The 18,644-nt window shown below is 40.2% G+C and overlaps 1 protein-coding gene across 3 annotated transcripts in view; it reads right to left on the bottom strand.

Annotated features, from left to right (window-relative positions):
* Positions 1-18,644, bottom strand: part of CSMD1 (CUB and Sushi multiple domains 1) — a 1,238,710-nt gene that overhangs the window by 219,548 nt on the left and 1,000,518 nt on the right. For all 3 annotated transcript variants that reach the window (XM_089531085.1, XM_089531084.1, XM_089531086.1), the window contains exons 27-28: positions 6,641-6,832; positions 2,482-2,620 (exon numbers count right to left, since the gene is read on the bottom strand). In XM_089531085.1, the coding sequence (XP_089387211.1) occupies positions 2,482-2,620; positions 6,641-6,832 (331 nt within the window). The remainder of the gene's footprint in view (positions 1-2,481; positions 2,621-6,640; positions 6,833-18,644) is intronic.

Here is an 18,644-nt window from a genome sequence, read left to right on the forward strand (position 1 = left end):
ATAAGGTATTGAAGAATATTCTGTTAGAAAGTTCTACTGCATTCTCTAGACCAAAGCCTTCTCGTATATAATTTGAAGTGCCAAACTACAAAGCCCAGGATTAGACATAAGGAGACATAAGCCTCAATAAAACATCTCTTTGGCGTAAATACCTACATGCAGACATACACCACAACAGTCCTAAGGAATCACCAAGCAGAATAGCAACATAGTACAACACATGTCAGTCACAGAGTGCCACTGCACAATGCACAATACATGATGTACAACCATAATGGAAAATACAGGATGCAGAACTGCAATGCATAATCATAAAGTAAAATATAGGATGCCTAACCTTAATGCAAAATACACAACTTGAAAAGAAGGCATGGGCGAACACATGCTGTCTGTGTAACTCTGCTATTGTTGCTATCCAGAGAATATGGAAATACACCACTGCTCAATGGTGACTTTTTTGCCTTGCATGCATAGTTTGACTTACACATGAATATGTCCCTAATCAAATTCTGGCCATAATGTTTAAGCTGATATTAAATTTCTTCTAACTGTAGCAGATACACTGCATATCATAATAAAAAGTTACAGTTGCATTCATGTCCTGTTGGCGGTTTCGTAGAGGCAGCTGGTTGGACACTGTGTGAACAGAATATTGGACTAGATAGATCCATGCTCTGATTCAGTAGGCCTTTTCTTATCTTCCCATGTTCCCAAGTGGTATAAATTCCTAACAAAACCCCAAAAAACCAAACCTCCCTTTCTCTGTATAAAAATGTTTAAAGCACCCCTCCCAACCCCCCCCCCCCCACGTTATTTGATTTTAAGGAAAGCTACAGCACAGGACAAAGCCTCAGGAGAAGAGCTGTAGAAATCATGAGGCTCAGTGCCTTTTGTGAACACAGGGGACTGTCTAGCTCCCAAACTATTTGTTTATCAGATGTAGCACAATAAAATGAGGGAAACTCAAAATAGTAGAAACTAATACTTATGATTAAAAGGTCCTATACTTTGTGAACACAGAAAACAGACTGTAGAGCAGGAAAGGATACAGCATTCAGATTTTATGTCTAGGAAAAAAATACATGGTTTTGTGAACTAGATCATAGAATCATAGAGTTGGAAGAGAACACAAGGGCCATACAGTCCAACCCCCTGCCATGCAGGAACTCTTAATCAAAGCATCCCTGACAGAAGGCCATCCAGCCTCTGTTTAAAGACCTCTAAAGAAGGAGACTCCACCACTCTCCCAGGGAGAGTGTTCCACTGTTGAACAGCCCTAACTGTCAATAAGTTCCTCCTAATGTTGAGGTGGAATCACTTTTCCTGTTCCAGGCCCTATTCTCTGGAGCAGTAGAAAACATGCTTTCTCCCTCTTCAATATGACATTCCTTCAAATATTTAAACAGGGCTGTCATATAATCTCTGAACTTTCTCTTCTCCAGGCTAAGCCTCCCCAGCTCCCTAAGTTGTTCCTCATAGGGCATAGTTTCCAGAGTCTTCATCATTTTAGTCACCCTCTTTTGGGCACACTTCAGTTTCTGAACATCCTTTTTGAATTGTGGTGCTCAGAAATTGACACAGTATTCTAGGTGGGGCCTGACCAAGTTGTGTCAATGATAGAACAGGCAGGACTTAGTGCAAGTCATACCACCCCCTTTTTTCTATGCTTTGTTTCACCCTTTATGCTTTGATACCAAACGTAAAAAGAGTACAAACTGCAAAGTTCACATATCTGTTCAATGCACAAAATGCAGTTAAATTCCACACCGCACTAGAAAAATACCTGCAAAGTATACAACTTAGTTCTCGGCACAGTTCTCTCTCCCCCCCCCCCCCCCGCAATGTTAACTATCTGCAAATAGCTGTAGTTTAAAGTGCCTTGTTATGTCTGATTGGACGTACAAGCCAGAAAGGGAGCCTCCATATTGTCTTAGACCAATGGACCTGAGGTTTTTCCACTGTTTAACTAAAGCAGACCTTTATGTTCAAAGAGAATGCTTTTGAAAACCAGACTCTGGAAAGAAACCATAGAGAATGGCAACAGTGCTTGAATCACAGGAGAGAGAAATAACCAATAAAAGAAATCCACAATCTGTGACCTCTATTCCACAGTTGTCTTCTTCTAGGCTTCTACAAAACAGTGTCTGCTTAAGTGAGGAGATGCAGTACCGAAGAGAAGGGGGACAGAGCCTCCTTTGAACTATCCTGTCATTCAACCAATGGCCAGTGCTGGAATCTGACCACTACTGGAAGCAGGAATCAATGTATCCTTGATACTGTGCAAGGTTTTTAAAAGTTATCACTTGCTTTAATGTAAGCATGAAGCAATGATACAAAATGTGTCAAATCAGGCCACAGCCAGACAAAAGTAATTAGAGATGCTATGAACTGATAAACAATGTGAATTTTAAACATGGCTTTTAAAAAAAAGCAAAAGCAAGCACGTGCTGTAAAAGAAAGTCCTGGTTATAGAAATGTTACCTTTTGAATATCAAGGCAATGACAAAATCAGGGTTTACTTTTATTCTCCAGTCACATTCCTTCCCAGGAGGATAAGGCTGTGGGTAGTTTGGTGACAAAATAACACCTGCTGGGCCTGAAAGGTTTCCACCACATGCAGCTGTCACAAAAGGCAGAGGAGGGAAGAGAAAAAGAAAAGTGATCACAATGATTCCTGACAATCACCAAATTAACCTGGGATCAATGTTGTTAATCCTTTCTGGCATCTCATTTTCATTTAATTCTCAAGTCAAGTCCAGGAAGAATGAAATCCAGATGTATAAAGGCATTTTATAGATACTGATACAGATACAGTATCAATATCTACTGTCAAGCATAAACAGTCCCCCCTCACAAATGTATACACAGAACATCTAAATCTCCAAACAAAATGCCACTATACAATGTATGAATTCTTATTTATTTGTAATACTAATAATACTAATAATAATAGAATTCAAAGATATAGCTGTGTTAGTCTGTATAATCAGTATATAGAGAGATCTTGTAGCACCTTTGAGACTAACTGAAAGTGTAATAACACACTCTATAGATGGTTCTTTCTCTTTCATCAGGCTTTTAGAGAGCTGGAGGTGTTGGATAACATTGAAACCTCTTTTGTTTATCTTAGTTTGTTTCAAAACTTGGGACTGAATTGTGCATATTCTTATTCTTATTTGAAAGAAAGAAGTTGTCAGCATGAGCTTTCGTAGACTTCAGTTTACTTCCTCCAAAAGCATCTGAGGATGTAGACTGAAGTCTATGAAAGCTCATGCTGCCAACTTCTTCCTTTCAAATAATAATAATAACAATAATAATATGCACAATTCAGTCCCAAGTTTGGAAACAAACCAAGATGAAAAAAAGAAGTTCAGTGTTGTCCAACACCTCCAGCTCTCTAAAAGTCTGATGAAAGAGAAAGAACCATCTATAAAATGTGCTATACACAGGTATACAAAAGGAAAGACTGGTGTTGGCTAAAATGGGGCAGAATGTGAAGAAGAGTTGTCAAATGTGTTCAGGAGTATTGTAAGTACAATTAGTCCTAAACTCTTCCATTAATTGCGTGTGGATATAGCCTCTCAAGGTACAGGTGTAGATGTAAGTATCACAGAGCAAACATTCAATCATCATACAATTGTAGAAAAGTTCACTTTAGCATAGCTCAATAATGTATTTGGATACTCTCCAACAAAATGCATTCCACTTCCCTGCCTTGGCACAAGGAAAGAATAACATTTTACTTGATTATGAAAGATACTATCCAATACAAATATCTTGGCACTAACAGGGAAAACAATTGCATAATTCCTTGCCAGCAGGTAGGCAAGTAAATCTGAAACCATGCACTCAAAATTAGGGTTCTTGTTAACAGTGGTACTGAACACCTATAATTCTCCTAAGGTAACAATAGTAATCAACCCAGGTGGGTTGTTTTCTTTAAAAATAAACCATGGTAACCACATTGCTCTTCCATAGATTTTACTCTAGTGAAGACACACAATCTTCCCACATTTTTTTATGACTTAGCCTGAGGTAAAATACAAAAACTGTTATCTGGGAAGTTATAAAATGTAAATGCAGTTAAGAGGGGAAAAACCACCCTAAAATAAAATAAACAAACCTGAATGGCTGTTTGACAACACTCAGAATGCCAATAAGAAGAGCTATTAAATCTCAACCATCCTCAGTTTACAAGAGCATTACTTTTTGAGAATGTTGAACACTGCATTTAATCATGCTTTTTATAGAACCTTTGAGGCTTCCAGTTGTGCTACACACATAGGACACAGAAGATTTCAGACTGCAAAACCCACAAGGTCAGTTTTCATAGTAAAATATGCTGATGCTACTCCATCATAATGACTCCATACATCAACATTTCTATTAAAAACCAAATTAAGCCAAAATAAACCATAACAACAGCAACAAGAACAAAAAGGGAAACAAAATAGTCTGACGGGAGACTTTCAGCATCCAGCCCTTGCCTAAAGGCCAAAATGAATGTGATACCTAATTGCTCCCATTGGCTCCAGTGGAGACTTCCTTTCAAATGCAAATAGTAGCTTTTGACATTGAGTGGTAATTTTTATCACGTTTATTACAGGGAAGACAAGAGTTAAATTTCTCCTCTTCACCTTCCTGCAGTCTGCTCAGTCAACTCAGGGCTGCTGCTTACTCCACACACACACACACACACACACACACACACACACACGTAATGTTAATTACAAGCACTTAGCAATTAAAATTGCCATTTAGTTTGACCCTAAGTGTTGCTTCTTCTGCTGACAAGTGAATACCAACCGAACAAGGCTCCAACGTTTTCAAGCAAGGATGCAGCAGAAATGCAAATGTCCTCCGTCCAGGCAGAAAAAGGCCCAATATTAGCTTCCTCCCATACAGGACAATGGTTGTTTAACAAAATAGCTGGTCCTAGCGGCTCTGACAAATTTTTTAGTGGTGGGGAATCTTGTGTGTCTATTTTACTAGAAAGGGGAATGCCGCTGTCATACCATCTGTGCTTTTTTTATATAAGCAATTGTAATTGCAAATATGTTGTTGAAAAACTGCTGACCAATTAATTTGACTAAATTTAACTTTTTTAAAAAAATCTAACAAATGAGCCCGTTAAAGATCTCAGCCCATTATAAGCGACATTTTTCCATCACAATTTGCTTATGGAATTTATGCATTCAGACACATAGAATTACAAGTAAAATCTGGTGCACTTAGGGCACTGGTGTCTTCTGTTAGTCCACACACACACATGATAGCTCCAGTTTGGGGGTGAACTAGATACCTACATTGTTAATCATGCAAATCTGTTCACCCTAGGTCTTGAGGTTTTATTAAAATAATAGGATGAATCCAATGTTAGCCCCACATAGAGTAGTCCCACTGAAAACAATGAGACCTAAAGTAGTTTTAACTTATCAGTTGTAGTCATTTCAATAGATCTACTCTAGGTGGAACTAACGCTTAATTTAGCCTGAGCCCTATGCTGCTATTTTATGCAATACTCTGGGGAATGCAAGGCTGTTTCCAAGTAGATTTGAGTTTAAAAACACAAATAAGGAGCTCAGACTGGTTTGGGCACAGTAACGTTTCTCATACAAAGAACGGCTGCCGGGATCACCCGGCAGCTGCATTGCCGCTGGCAGGAGCGCTGGCGATGTGGGGCCTCGGCGCACCCCAGAATGCAGTTCAGGGCGGCCGAGGCTTGCGACTGGATGCTGGAAGGGCAAGAGGCGGGATTTCCGGGGTGGCCGCTCTAGCCGGCTGGGAAATCCTCTATAGTCGCTCGAGTGGGGCCTCCAAGGCAGCTGATTGGTGCTGCCAGGAAGGGGGAGGAGCGAATGAGCTTGGCCCCGCCCCAGACTTAAACTATATAAGGCTGTGCAGAGAGAGGTCCGGGGCAGTTCGCGCTCAGCAACCCACCCACCCTCCCTTGGGTTGCTGTTGCTGTCACAACCAGGGGCTGCAGCATAGGCCAGGATCTGGGATGGTTGGTCTCCAGGGCTGCGGAGCACTGGAGCAGGAGTCCTTAGGGACCTGGCTACGCTGAGCGGTTATGTATGGCCATTGCGGGGGCCATTACGTTTTTATGCGGCCCAGTGACAAGGGGCTGCTGGAAATACGGATAAGCGATTGGTTGCTATCCGGTGGTACATAGCCCCTTGGTCTTCCAGACGGCAGGCCTGGTGGCAGGCCTTGGGTATTGAACAAACGGGGTGTTGGTCGATTTTGCCAGATCCTGACCTCATGCTATGGGCCAACCCTATGCTGTTTTATTGCTGCTTGCAATTAATAAAGTTGTGGCCTTTTTCTCCAAGATATGCTTCTGTGATTATTATGGCGGTGCCCCATACAAGGCAAAGGGTAGCATCACCCTGAATGATTAATCTGAATCAGACAGTGTAGTTTTATTATTATTTACAGTTTATTTCTTTTTTAGGAGGGATTGTATATATTTGTATTATTACTATTGCTGTATATCTGTATTATTTTAATTGTTGGAAGATGCTTTGATTGTTTCTTTCAAATAAGCGGGATATAAATAAAGGTTTTATTTATTATTTTTATTATAATGCATTTTTAGCTTAAACCCAGAATGGTGCCCAACTTTTCATCTTAATACCTATACATGTGGGTGCATCAGGCTGCCAAAAGAAGCGATTATTCAGCTGAACGCAAGTAATTTTATCTTGCCCTTGGAGCTGATATCCTGGGTCACACTGGAAGGTGATTGTGTCTCCAGGCTCTCTGCTGTCTCCATATCTGCTGCCGTTTTGTGGGGTCCCAGGATCATTGCAAGTTGATGCAACGGATGCTGAAAATAAATAATGGAAGCAGAAAAAGGAAAAGTTATATATGCATGCTCTGAGTGTAGCAGACTTTGTATGGCATTACACAATTTGTAACACAAGCATTTTCCAGGTATATTACTATATGTTGGTAAGCAAAGTAGTTTCTATGGTTGTTTATTTATCTTGGAAACTGTTAACTGTGGCACATAAAATTTCTGGAGGTGGGAAGAGGACATATGACAAACTTAAACCACTCCTTTAAGCTGTGACTGATAGGCAATGCAGTGAGGATACAACTGTTAGATGTGTTTTCTATATATTTCTTTTTTCTCTGCATAGTATTTTCAAATTAGAGGGAATTTTTTAATAATTATTAATAATTACAACAACAGTATAATGAATATTATAATTATGTGCAGAACCAATATTTACACTAATCATATACTTTACCTAATCCAGCATCAACCAAATGTCATTCAGGGTAAACATACAATATACAAATAAGTTATAACCACAAAACACTAAAGAAAAAGAGGGAAGGATTGAGACATAGTGGTATCAAAATGTATTATTTTTAGTGTAGATACACCCTCTGTGTCTCAATCCTTCCCTCTTTTCCTTTAGTGTTTTGTAAAAATAATGCATTTTGACACAACTATAAGTGCTGTTGCTCAATCCTATGGAAAGCTGGGGTGTGTTTTACAAGGTTTTTAGCCTTTTCTGCCACAGAAAGCTGACACCTCACAAAACTATAAATCCAAGAATTCTGTAGGATGGAGCCATGACAGTTAAAGTGGTGTCAAACTGCATTGTTTCTGCAGTTTAGATGCACCCAGAGAGATAGAGGAAGAGGGAAAGAGAGAGCCTTTTCCATCAAAGCTACCATAACATTTTCCCTTCTATTCTCCAAAAACAATAATTGAGAAAATAATAATAAACTGTCACAAGGAGTCCAAACGTACATCTCCAGAAAAATAAATTATTTCTCTCTTTCAAGCACGATAGATTATTATTCTAGTACTTATCTGATGGACTGGCACATGGCACCATGCCTAGCAATATTTCTCAAGACTTACCATAAGCCTTTGGTGGGTGGATGCTTAGGAAACGCAAGAAATCTTAGCCTGGGAAAATGTCTGGTTAAACTGGTAGCAATTACTACAGAGACTAGGCTAGTGATTTAAAGAAATAGCCTAAGAACTGAAAAGGGCACTCAGTATCATACACTAAACTGTCCAGTTAATGGACATAGAAGAGCTGGTTTTGACTCAAACAGGGCTGAAGTAGCACAGAAATTTCTGTATTTTCCAAGTGGTCTGTAAGATAGATAGATAGATAGATAGATAGATAGATAGATAGACAGACAGACAGACAGACTATGGATGTAAAATATACAGTGCGCCCGCTCCATACACGGGTGCACCATATACAGCTTCCATTTTACACAGAAGCCGTGCTGCAATTAAATGAATGGGGCGTGTGCCTATGGCGCGCGCGGTCCACACTGCTGCAAGCACAAACCCCATTCAAAAGAATGAGACTTGTGCTTATGTGGAATTTGCCTTACGCAGGGGGGGTGTCCGAAACAGATCCCCGCGTAAGGAGAGGCTCCACTGTATATATATTTAAAAATATATTGCTTTAAAATAGTTGACAAACATGTTTACCTATTCATAGGAAACCACGAGAAAAAATGTGAAAAGATAAGAATATGTGCAGTTTGAGATATATTCTGTACAAAACTCACACATAGGTCTTTTGCACAGAGAATAGGATTTCTGTGCATAAAATATTTATTTGCAGAAATATTGGCTGCAATTCAATCAGGCAGTTACAAACGATTAACCACTGCACTTAAGTAGTTACACAGTGGTTTCCAAACAAGTTCTCACATCCTGAGGAGGAAGTTGCCACTATAGTGAAGCCGGGAGGAACACACTCATCCTTCTCCTTTACCATGGCAGTGGCCTCCACCTCTGCAGAGAAATCTGCCTTTCTGCTTCATCACAGCTGCAACCTCCTCCTCCTGAACAGGAAGCCACAAGGGAGGGGCATACTCATCCTTTCTCACCCCGCAGTGGGAGGATGGCACTATTGTGTGTCACCTTTATTCTGATGTTTCATCTGGTATGAGCATCACCCTTCACACCTCCTAGTGACACTATCGGAAATGAGATGTATATGAAACCTTCCATTCTCATCATAACGAACAAGTGAACAAGCTTTCTACTTAGTTTACATACATCAATAAATATCACCACTTGTGCTATCACATGTGCATCATACACAGACATGCAAATGTAGAGTTAATCAGTGAAACTTCATTAATTTATCTTATCAACCACGTTCCTCATAATGCTACTGCCAATTGTACTCACAATTTTGAATTATTACTGAATCGTTACAATTACTGTTGTGCTGGACTGACACTTCATTGATTAACACACTCTTGTTATCATACCTGTTCATGACCTCATCACCAATGTGTGAAAGCTTTATCCAGTTTGACCATTAGTGAAACAGAATTACAATTATGAAATCAAGTTTTTAATAATTCCTGTGAACCGTCAGACATTATTTGCTATATAGTGAATAAAGTATTCAGACCTTCATAACTGAAAGTATAGAATCTTTCAAATAATTTCTCTTCATTGGCACTCAAATTGTGGTACATTTTCTAACCATTTAACATAACAATGCAGAAGTGATGGATGCTTAAAGCTTTAAAGAGGACCCTATTATTCAGAAGTCAAGGATAAAGTATGGGTGAGTGGGAAATTTCATGATGCAATGTTATTAAAATATTTTCATAGAAACTGGAAATCTAGACTGCAGCATTAGTTCAAGATAACACTTTATATTTATTTGATTTATATCCCTTTTTCTCTCAATTATGAGGCTCAAGGTAGCTCACAGTATGAATGAATTAAAAAAAAAAAACCACACAGCAATTCAGTTAACAATAAGAAGTTACTACATATACTCATGTATAAGTTTTATAAAAGGACAACCAATTGATCCAAAAATTGTTTTAACCATGGCTCAATGCTGGAAACAGATGGTGACAATGATAGCTGGATGAGCATTGTGCTCCTTACCACAGGGCTTACTGTCTAAGCCTCATGAGGCTTAGCAGTCTCTATGCAAAGTGAGGTTTATACAGTAAGCCCTTATTAAAAATGGCTGCAGCTGCTCTGCTGCTCTACCTCAATTATCCAAAATAGTGGGCACGCCACATTCTTTGGGCTCCCCCATGTTGCTGTTGCACACTGTCCAGGCCAAAAAAGAAGATGAGTAAGGTAGAAATATAGGAAATCATCAGTGCTGACATGGTGGAGGATACTTTAATATGCATTTCAAGTCTCCTCTAGTTGGTGGAATTCAAAACATCGTGCCCACCAAATGTGTCCCTCACCCCAAAGCTTTGGGCTCAGAGAAGAGCTTTTTTCAACCAGGTAGCAATCCAGGAGATGTGGAATAGGTGTTTACCCTCTGTATCCCTATCTTTCTTTTCAAATTACCTTGCCTAGCTGGATCTTTAGGGTGTCAGGAAAAACTAGATAGTACCATTGTGGAGACTACAATTCATCCTTTTTCTTGACCAGATAAAGTTTGTGTGTGTGTGGGGGGGGGGGGGGAGTCCATGGAGGCTGGAGTGGTTGACAGCCACAGAAACAGCCAAAGTTGTGGGACTGGATTTTTCTCATCCCAGATTAAAATAATCTCAACACAATCAATGAATACCAAGTGCTGTAGGCTATATTTCTGAGGAAGGAACTGGCACACCACCTCTGAATATTCCTTGCTTAAGAATATGCTATGAAATTCATGGGGTTGCCATAACGTGACAAGCAACTTAAAGACACAATGTGTGTGAGGCAAATGTAGTAGGTTCATAAACATATGAACTCATTCTACTAAATAGCTGGACGCAAAACATTTAGGACCTCAAGATGATCACAAGTAGTTTAAACTAGGCCTGGGTACACAATTAGAAGTTGTCCAATGGTAAAAAAAAAAAGAGAGAGAGAAAACACACTAAATCTACTACTATCTGAACAAAAACACAAGCAAAACTCACTCAGTTTTCCCCATTCCATTTAGCCAATCCCTTATTTAGCTCCTTACCACATTTAGCACAGACTTTTATTTTATTGGGTGACCATCAGACTGGATGGCGGGGCTGCTGCCACTTACCATTGTTTGTGCCCAGTTATATTTCTGGGGTCCATGTGGATTGCAAGGACAGGTTAACTTTTTAAAAAACCTCTAAAATAAAAGAAAACCAACAATAAAGAGGGACAAAATGCTCCATGTTGGGGACTCCAGTGCTAAACCTTGTTGTTGTGCACCTTCAACTGATTTCCAGTATTTATTTAGTTATTTATTAGACTTATAGTCCATCTTTTTTTTCCAAATTGGCATTCAAGGTGGTTAAATAAAATCCCATTAAAACATTAATTTATGAAAGTTAATAAAGAATTAAATCCCAATATTGTCAAAAACATGATTAAGGCAGATAAAACACTTATTTAAGATATCATTACAATAAAAGATTAAAAAATATAGCACACCACTGACAAACACAAACACACACACACACTATAGCTCCTTAATTAAAATAAAAAGAAGACTTACGGCACCCCTATCATAGAAAGATTTTTTGAGAGGGGGTTTGCCTTTGCTTTCTTCCAAGGCTGAGAGAGTGTGACTTGCCCACTCACACAGTAAGTTTCCATGGCTGATCAGGGATTTGAATAATAGTCTCCAGAGTTGTAGTCCAATAGCAAAAGCAAATGCATTTCTATATCGCTTATCAGTACACTTAAGCACTCCCTAAGTGGTTTACAATGTATAATCTGATTGCCCCCAACAATCTGGGTACTCATTTGAACAACCTTGGAAGGATGCAAGGCTCAATCAACCCTGAGACCCTGGCTGGTATTGAACTCACAACCTTGTAGTTTGTGAGCGAATGGCTGCAGTACAGGCATTTAACCACTGCACCATCAGTGCTCAAACTCCTACACCATGCTGCTCTGTAATTATCTGAATGAACACCTCTTGTCAAACATATTCCCAAGTGCATCAAGAGGAACCCATAAGGTCCACAGCAAAGGTTTTTCCTCTGCTTAAGCGCAGATAGCAAAATACATCTTTCAGACCTTTTATGTGAGTGAGATAGCTTCGTCTCTTTAACATTTAATTTCTGGAGTATTTGGAGAGCAGTGATTGATCCTACTCTTAACCCTATTCTTCTCTTCCTCCTTTTCTAGTAAAATTGCTATCTTGTCACCTTCCATCTGCAGTAGTTTTGCCTTATGGAATGTATGTTCTTATCCCAGAGTGGGATTCCACGACAGTACAATTTATAGAGTTGATTTTCACTCTCTCTCTCTCTCTCTCTCTCTCTCTCACACACACACACACACAGGGCCGGCTCTAGGTATTTGGCCACCCTAGGTGAGAAATATTTTGGCACCACGTCGCCCCTCATAATTATTTTCACCCCTTGATTTCCGCTGTTTCATTTGTCAAAGCTAAACATGACATAAAACTTAGGTTCCAATCTCTCGTCATAGTACTGAGAATTAGTTAAAAAGCCAAAGAATTATACAAAAAATTAGGAGCCCAGCCATCTCTAAATTTTGCTGCCCTAGGCAGTTGCCTAGTTCACCTATAATATGGATGAGCCGGCCCTTCACACAAACAACTGATTTTAGCATTGTTTGGATTGAAATCATGCTTCACACTGAAGACTGGAATCCACTTTTGTCGTGCAGCAATTGCAGTGAGAAATAGGCTGACTGTAGAGACTGGAAAGGCAATTCTTCCATTTTGATATAGCCCTGCCCATTTGCCTGGCAAGGAGGTCACTCCACAGCTTCATGTCTTTCAGGCTAGTAGATAACTTTTAACATCTGACTCAGGGGAGTGCTAGTGCCTCTTAACCACTCAGCTATACTGCTATTTTTGCTGGCTTTGTGGGTTCATTGTATTATTCTCTGGTCTGTGGCAGACGTCAGAACAATGGTTTCAATGCCATCACTACAGGCTGATTTCATCCTTCTTCAAATGTTGCTGGGAGCACAGCAGGGATACAGAGATGGCAGCAGAATTACTGCACACATAGTGGGAGTGATTGTAATTGTTACTGCAAATCCTCTCTTTGTAATGCTTTTTCTTCTATACTAGTGCTAGGAGAGCATAGGATCCTAATTGGTTACGCCCAGGTAAGCTCTAGCATAATAGCATCCATTTTAGCAAAACACTAAGATTGTCCTTCTCATTCTTTCAGGTCTCCAATGTGGACACAGCAGTATGTGAAATTAATTTTCAAGGGATGCTGCAATACTGTTCAGCAGGCACTGACTCTCTCATACCTCTTCTAAGTGTCTGATCTTATTGAGGAGTTGCAGGAACTACTGTTATAATGTGATGACACATTACATATTCTTTCCGAAATGTTCCCAATGTTGATAACCATATTTTGAAAGGTCCAATTTTTGCTTCTCATTTTTAAACTATTAATAGTGTGAACAGCACCAAAATGATCATAATATTCCTTTATTGTCTTGCCTATTTATTTTGTTGTTGTGTGCCTTCAAGTTATTTCTGATTTATGGCAACCCTAAGGCGAACCTATCACAGGGTTTCCTGGGTCTGAGAGTGTGTGGCTTACCAAATGCCACTCATTGTGTTTTCATGGCTGAGCAGGGAATCAAACCTGATGTCCAGAGTCTCAATGAAACTCAAAGCATTGCACCACACTGACTCTCTGCTTATTTATAAGCCCCATTCTATGCTTTAATAGAAATTCCAGTGACAGTGGATCCTTTCATCCGTAGCTGCAGGTTATCAAAAATTGAGCTAGTACCCTTACCAGTTTCAATTGTCCTGCAAGCCAGATCTGTGTCATGATTTCATCACTCTCACAGCACATATTGTGGCAACTACTATCATACAATCTGTATATGCCTACTAATTAAAACTTCTTTACATGTACTTTCCTGAAAGTAGGTTCCTGAGGTGCTGGGGGGCATATCTGGATGGATAAACATAGGAGTACATTTACATGATGTTTTAGAATGTAGCTTCTGTACTAGGCTAGATTATTACTCTAGGATAACAGTTACCATGCAGAAAATCATATTTGTTCCAAGCAACCCACAGTTCCAAGAGGGGAGGGCATGCTGCTTCATGATGGCAGGATGTGTTCTTGCTTCTGTAACCATGAGCTGTTGGTAACATTTTATTTGTGGAGCTCAGACATTGTACATTGAACAGAAGAACTTCAAAAGGAAACGCTTTCTCAAGTAACTGCTCCCAGGCTGTGGAGCAATAGCATCACTGGGTGCGCATGTGTGCAGGGGGTGTGGGCCATACTGGGTGACACCCCAGAAGGGTGCCCCCCATCCCCACAGTTACTCCTTGTACCTGGGTGGGTGCCACTAAAGCCTGCATGGGCATCCGTGCGGGAACACAACTGCTCTGGAGTTGTCTTATCTGGGAGAGTGAGCTGGTCCCTCTCTGCTCTTCTTTTGCTAGCTGGTAAAGAGCTTTTAAAAATTTATTATTTAGTAATTAATTGATTTCACAGAAAGGTTTTCTAATGCTGTCTTTCTGCTGCAGTTTTATTTTTACAGCTACAGAATATTTTTACAAGGAGGAAATGATTTTATACCTTTTGAAATTTTAACACGATAGCTAATTTAATCATTTTTTTAAAAAAAATCTTTTCTATCATCAAGGCTTTAGTTGTTTTAACCTTACTGTAAGCCACCTTGGATTCCATGTTAGGAGAAAGGATTTTTTAAAATAATAATAATAATAAAATAACAAATAATATGAAAGAAAAATTATTCAATCACTTCTGAAGCTGTAAAAATAAACAAGCAGAAACATTCTCAGTGTTTCTGAGAACTATTTACTCTACTGTGCTATGTATATCAGAAGCCTCATTAGGCTAAATCCAACATCAGTTCTATTTAGAGTAAAGCTGGGATGGATTATAAATGGTATAGTTGGTACAAAAGATCCAGGCCCAAGTGTTGCAGTAGGAGGATGATTTGAAGGATGACTTGAAGACAGGGGACGATGATGGAGTGCTTGCCAGCCAAGGCAGCAACCACCAGAGGGAATAATTTCTGGCTGCTGGACTAAAAGCTGTGCTTTGCTTCTTCATTCTCTTCCGCTTTCTACCTCAGTCAACCAACCTGGATAATTAAAAGGGCAACTGCTGCTGCCTAGATGGTATAGATAGATCCTTGAAGAAGTAAAATTAGAAAAAGAAGGCAGGTCCCTGCCTCACGTTCTCACTTCACAGAGCCTCAGCGTATGTGTGCAAGCATGCATGCACAGCATGAGCAACAACATTATTGCTGCCATTTCCTCTTCCTTTACTGCCCCACCATCTCTGCTTGGAAAGAAATCAAATTCAGAGACATAGCTGTGCTAGTCTGGAGTATTAGTATGCAAAGGAATCTTGCATCTGAGGAAGGAGACCAAGTCTATCAAAACTCATACTACAACTTCTTTCAAATAGTCCCAAAGGTGCTGCAAGATCTCTTTGCAGAAAAAGAGGAAAGAGAAAGAAAGTGTATCCTAACTTTGGCGGGTTATAGACCGCCGCTTTGTGGCGGTCTCCCACCGGCGCCATTTGCTCCATGAGGGAGCCGCAGCAGCCACACCGCGTGGCTCCCACGCAGAGCAAAAAAGAAGCTCCATTTTGGAGCTTCTTTTTGCGGCGCCTCTATGACGTCGCGAGGCGCCTGGGGCGGACTCGCGACGTCCGGACGCACAGCGTCCGATACATAAAGATGGCGGCACCCGTATGAACAGGGCGCCACCATCTTGTACATATTCTATACGTACTAGGGTTAAGGGGGTGCGGAAGCACCGCCCCTTCCTAACCCTAGTACGTATAGAATACGTACTAAATGGCGGTGTGTAACCCGCCTTAAGTGACTTAGGCCCTAAACAGACCAGTGTGTTGTGCCAGCCTGCGGCTGAAAGCAGAGCTAGATAGGGCTGGGCATCCACATGCACCCAGCCCTACTTTTGATACCAGTATGCCATTATGGAGTGCACCCGCCCACATGGGTCATCAGAGCATGCAAACGACGCTGGACAGAAGGGGTGTCATCATGGTGTGTGAGCGCCATGATGGTGCCCCTTCCAGGAAGCTGCTTTCAGCAGCTTCTTTTTGCTTCCAAGAGAGAGTGGATCGTTCCTGCACCATGTGGTTGCCACAGCAATGATCCAGAGCAAACAGGCGTGGCATTTTGCTGACTGTCTGTCGAGCCCCAGAGGAAAAAAAACAGATAATAACAAATGAAGGGAAAGAAATAGGGAGAGAAGGAGATGGCTTTGGGTCTGGGCAACAAATCACTGAAGGAGAGATATGTAGAATGGGTGCTGGAGTGGGTGGGACAGGGAGAAAAAGACACAACCATGACAGTTAAAGAGGAATCATAGTGCTATAGTTGTACAATATGGAAGGGCCGCTGGTGACATGTCAGCCTTACTGAAATATTTGAAGTGATGTCATACTGAGGATGGAGCAAGCTTGTTTTCTGATTTCCCAGAGACTAGGACACAGAGCAATGGATTCAAACTACAGGACAAGAGATTCTACCTAACATTAGGGCTGCATCTGCACTGCAGAAATAATTCGATACAGTATGATACTTTAACTGCCATGCTCAGTGCTATAGAATCCTGGAATTTGCAGTTTGTTGTGGCACCAAGTTATTTGGCAGAGGAAGCAAAATATCTCACAAAACTACAAACTGCAGAATTCCATAACACTGGGCCATGGCAGTTAAAGTGCTGTCAAACTGGATTATTTCTGCAGTGGGGATGCAATTTAGAAAGAACTTCCTGACAGTAAGAGCAGTTTGAAAGTGGAACACACTCCCTCAGAGTGTGGTGGAGTTTCCTTCTTTGGAGGCTTTGAAACATCAGGTGGATGGCCATCTGTCAGTAGTACTTTGCTTGGGTCTTCCTGCATGACAGGGGACTGGAATGGATGGATCTTGTGGTCTCTTCCAACTCTCTGATTCTAAGAAGAAAAACATTCTATTAGGCTACTTGTCACATTAGAGATTGGGGGGGGGGGGGCTGAAGGGAACCTTAAAAAGAATCCTACTCCCTGCTGTTTCTGCCCTGTCTTCCCACTCCATGCCATCTGCTTGACAAAAGGAATCAGCATGCCCATGCAAGAGTGCAACTGCCATCATTTACTTTTCCATCACCTCCTCACAATCTTGAGCAGCAGCACTACCAGACAAGCAGGAGAGAGAAAACAGACCCCAAGGCAACAGAAGAAACTGGGAAAAGGAGTAAAAATAGCAAAGGAGGGCAATGTCCCATGGCTCTGGGCAAAATGAGGGATCTTCTTGTTAAACTCTGTTGAAAGGGAAATCATGCATATGTGTGGAAGACTAGGAACCTGACAGGTGGGGGGGGGGGCAGAGAGAGAAGATAATAAATCTGCCTAGTTCTTTCCTGAATAAAATAAAGTTTATAACATCCTATTTTTCGTCTGATCCGTAAAGAAAGACAAATTTATCACGGAAGCCTTACAATCTGTGACAGCGAGGGCTGGTTCCCATCTAGCTGAGCTCTTTAATAATTGCAACTTATTAAATGTGAAATTCCACACTCATTTCTTGAAATAAACTGTAATGGTCGCTAAATGACAAGTTTAATATCTATATACTGTATACATGCAGGGGAAAGAACAGTGCAGACTGTCATTATTAAATCTTATTTTAAACAAAACAGAGCAAGCTTTTTCTGTTTGTAGGAATAAGAACCACACAACAAAAGGAGAAATAGCTAAACTGGTTTCAAAGAGTTGTGTCCGTATATTTGCAGCTGACCATGGGTACTGCTGGTTTAGTTGCAAATGTTGTTCAACATCATTTTAACACCAATCATCTGGAAAGGGTTTATTTCACAGAAAGGGAAAATCTTGAGCTTCTGTACAAGTATTTTGCTATGTTATGAACTAACTAGTAAATATAAATTATTTTTTCCTAAGCTTCAATGAAAAAAAATCAAATAATTAATATATCCTGCACACAGCCTCAGTGTTTGGGCCAGCCTAACTTATGTGTTTGATTTTCACAAAATTAAAAATTGTCAGATGTAAATTTATGAAGTACAAAGTAGAGGCTTGCATTTGCCCCATAACTAGTGCACTTCTGGCTTCTTTGGAGTCTGATCCTGTGGGTGTTCATGCAGAAGTAACCTTCAAGGCTCTTGGATGCTAGATGTCATGTCATACTTTCATTATGTTGTTGAATGGATTCCCCTTTCCCCAAGGCAGGTTTATTTCTAAGGTTAAAAAAAACTAACCTCTACTCAAATTTTACTTCAGTAACAACAGTAGCAATCCAAATGTCAAAACATTTCTAGCTATTTCACATGTAATATGAATATGTAATATTTTGTAGGTAAGAATTGGAAGAGGTGAGGAGAATAGAATTATTTTGTAATTTGCATTTTATTATACTCTCTATTAATTTTATTCTTATGCCACTATTCTACAGCTCACATATCTACCCAGAGGTCCTCATTTCTGAAAATGTTTGGGCATCCAATTACCATATGCACTCAACCTCATGTATAAGCCAAGGGCAGGTTTTGGGGTCAAAATTATGGATTTTGATATGACTCCAAGGATAAATTAAGGGTAAAATTCTGGGGAATATAACAAAGGATTTAAAGGATGAAGCAAAGGAAAACAATGCCAAAGAACTTGCAAAATTTACATCAGGCATGACGGTTTGTTCTCATAGTAAAAGCTGGATGGATGAGAGAATAGAT

The sequence above is a fragment of the Sceloporus occidentalis genome, unplaced genomic scaffold, assembly GCF_023333645.1.
Source record: "Sceloporus occidentalis isolate IW3139 unplaced genomic scaffold, rSceOcc1.0.p SCAF_6, whole genome shotgun sequence".
Classification (NCBI taxonomy): domain Eukaryota; kingdom Metazoa; phylum Chordata; class Lepidosauria; order Squamata; family Phrynosomatidae; genus Sceloporus; species Sceloporus occidentalis.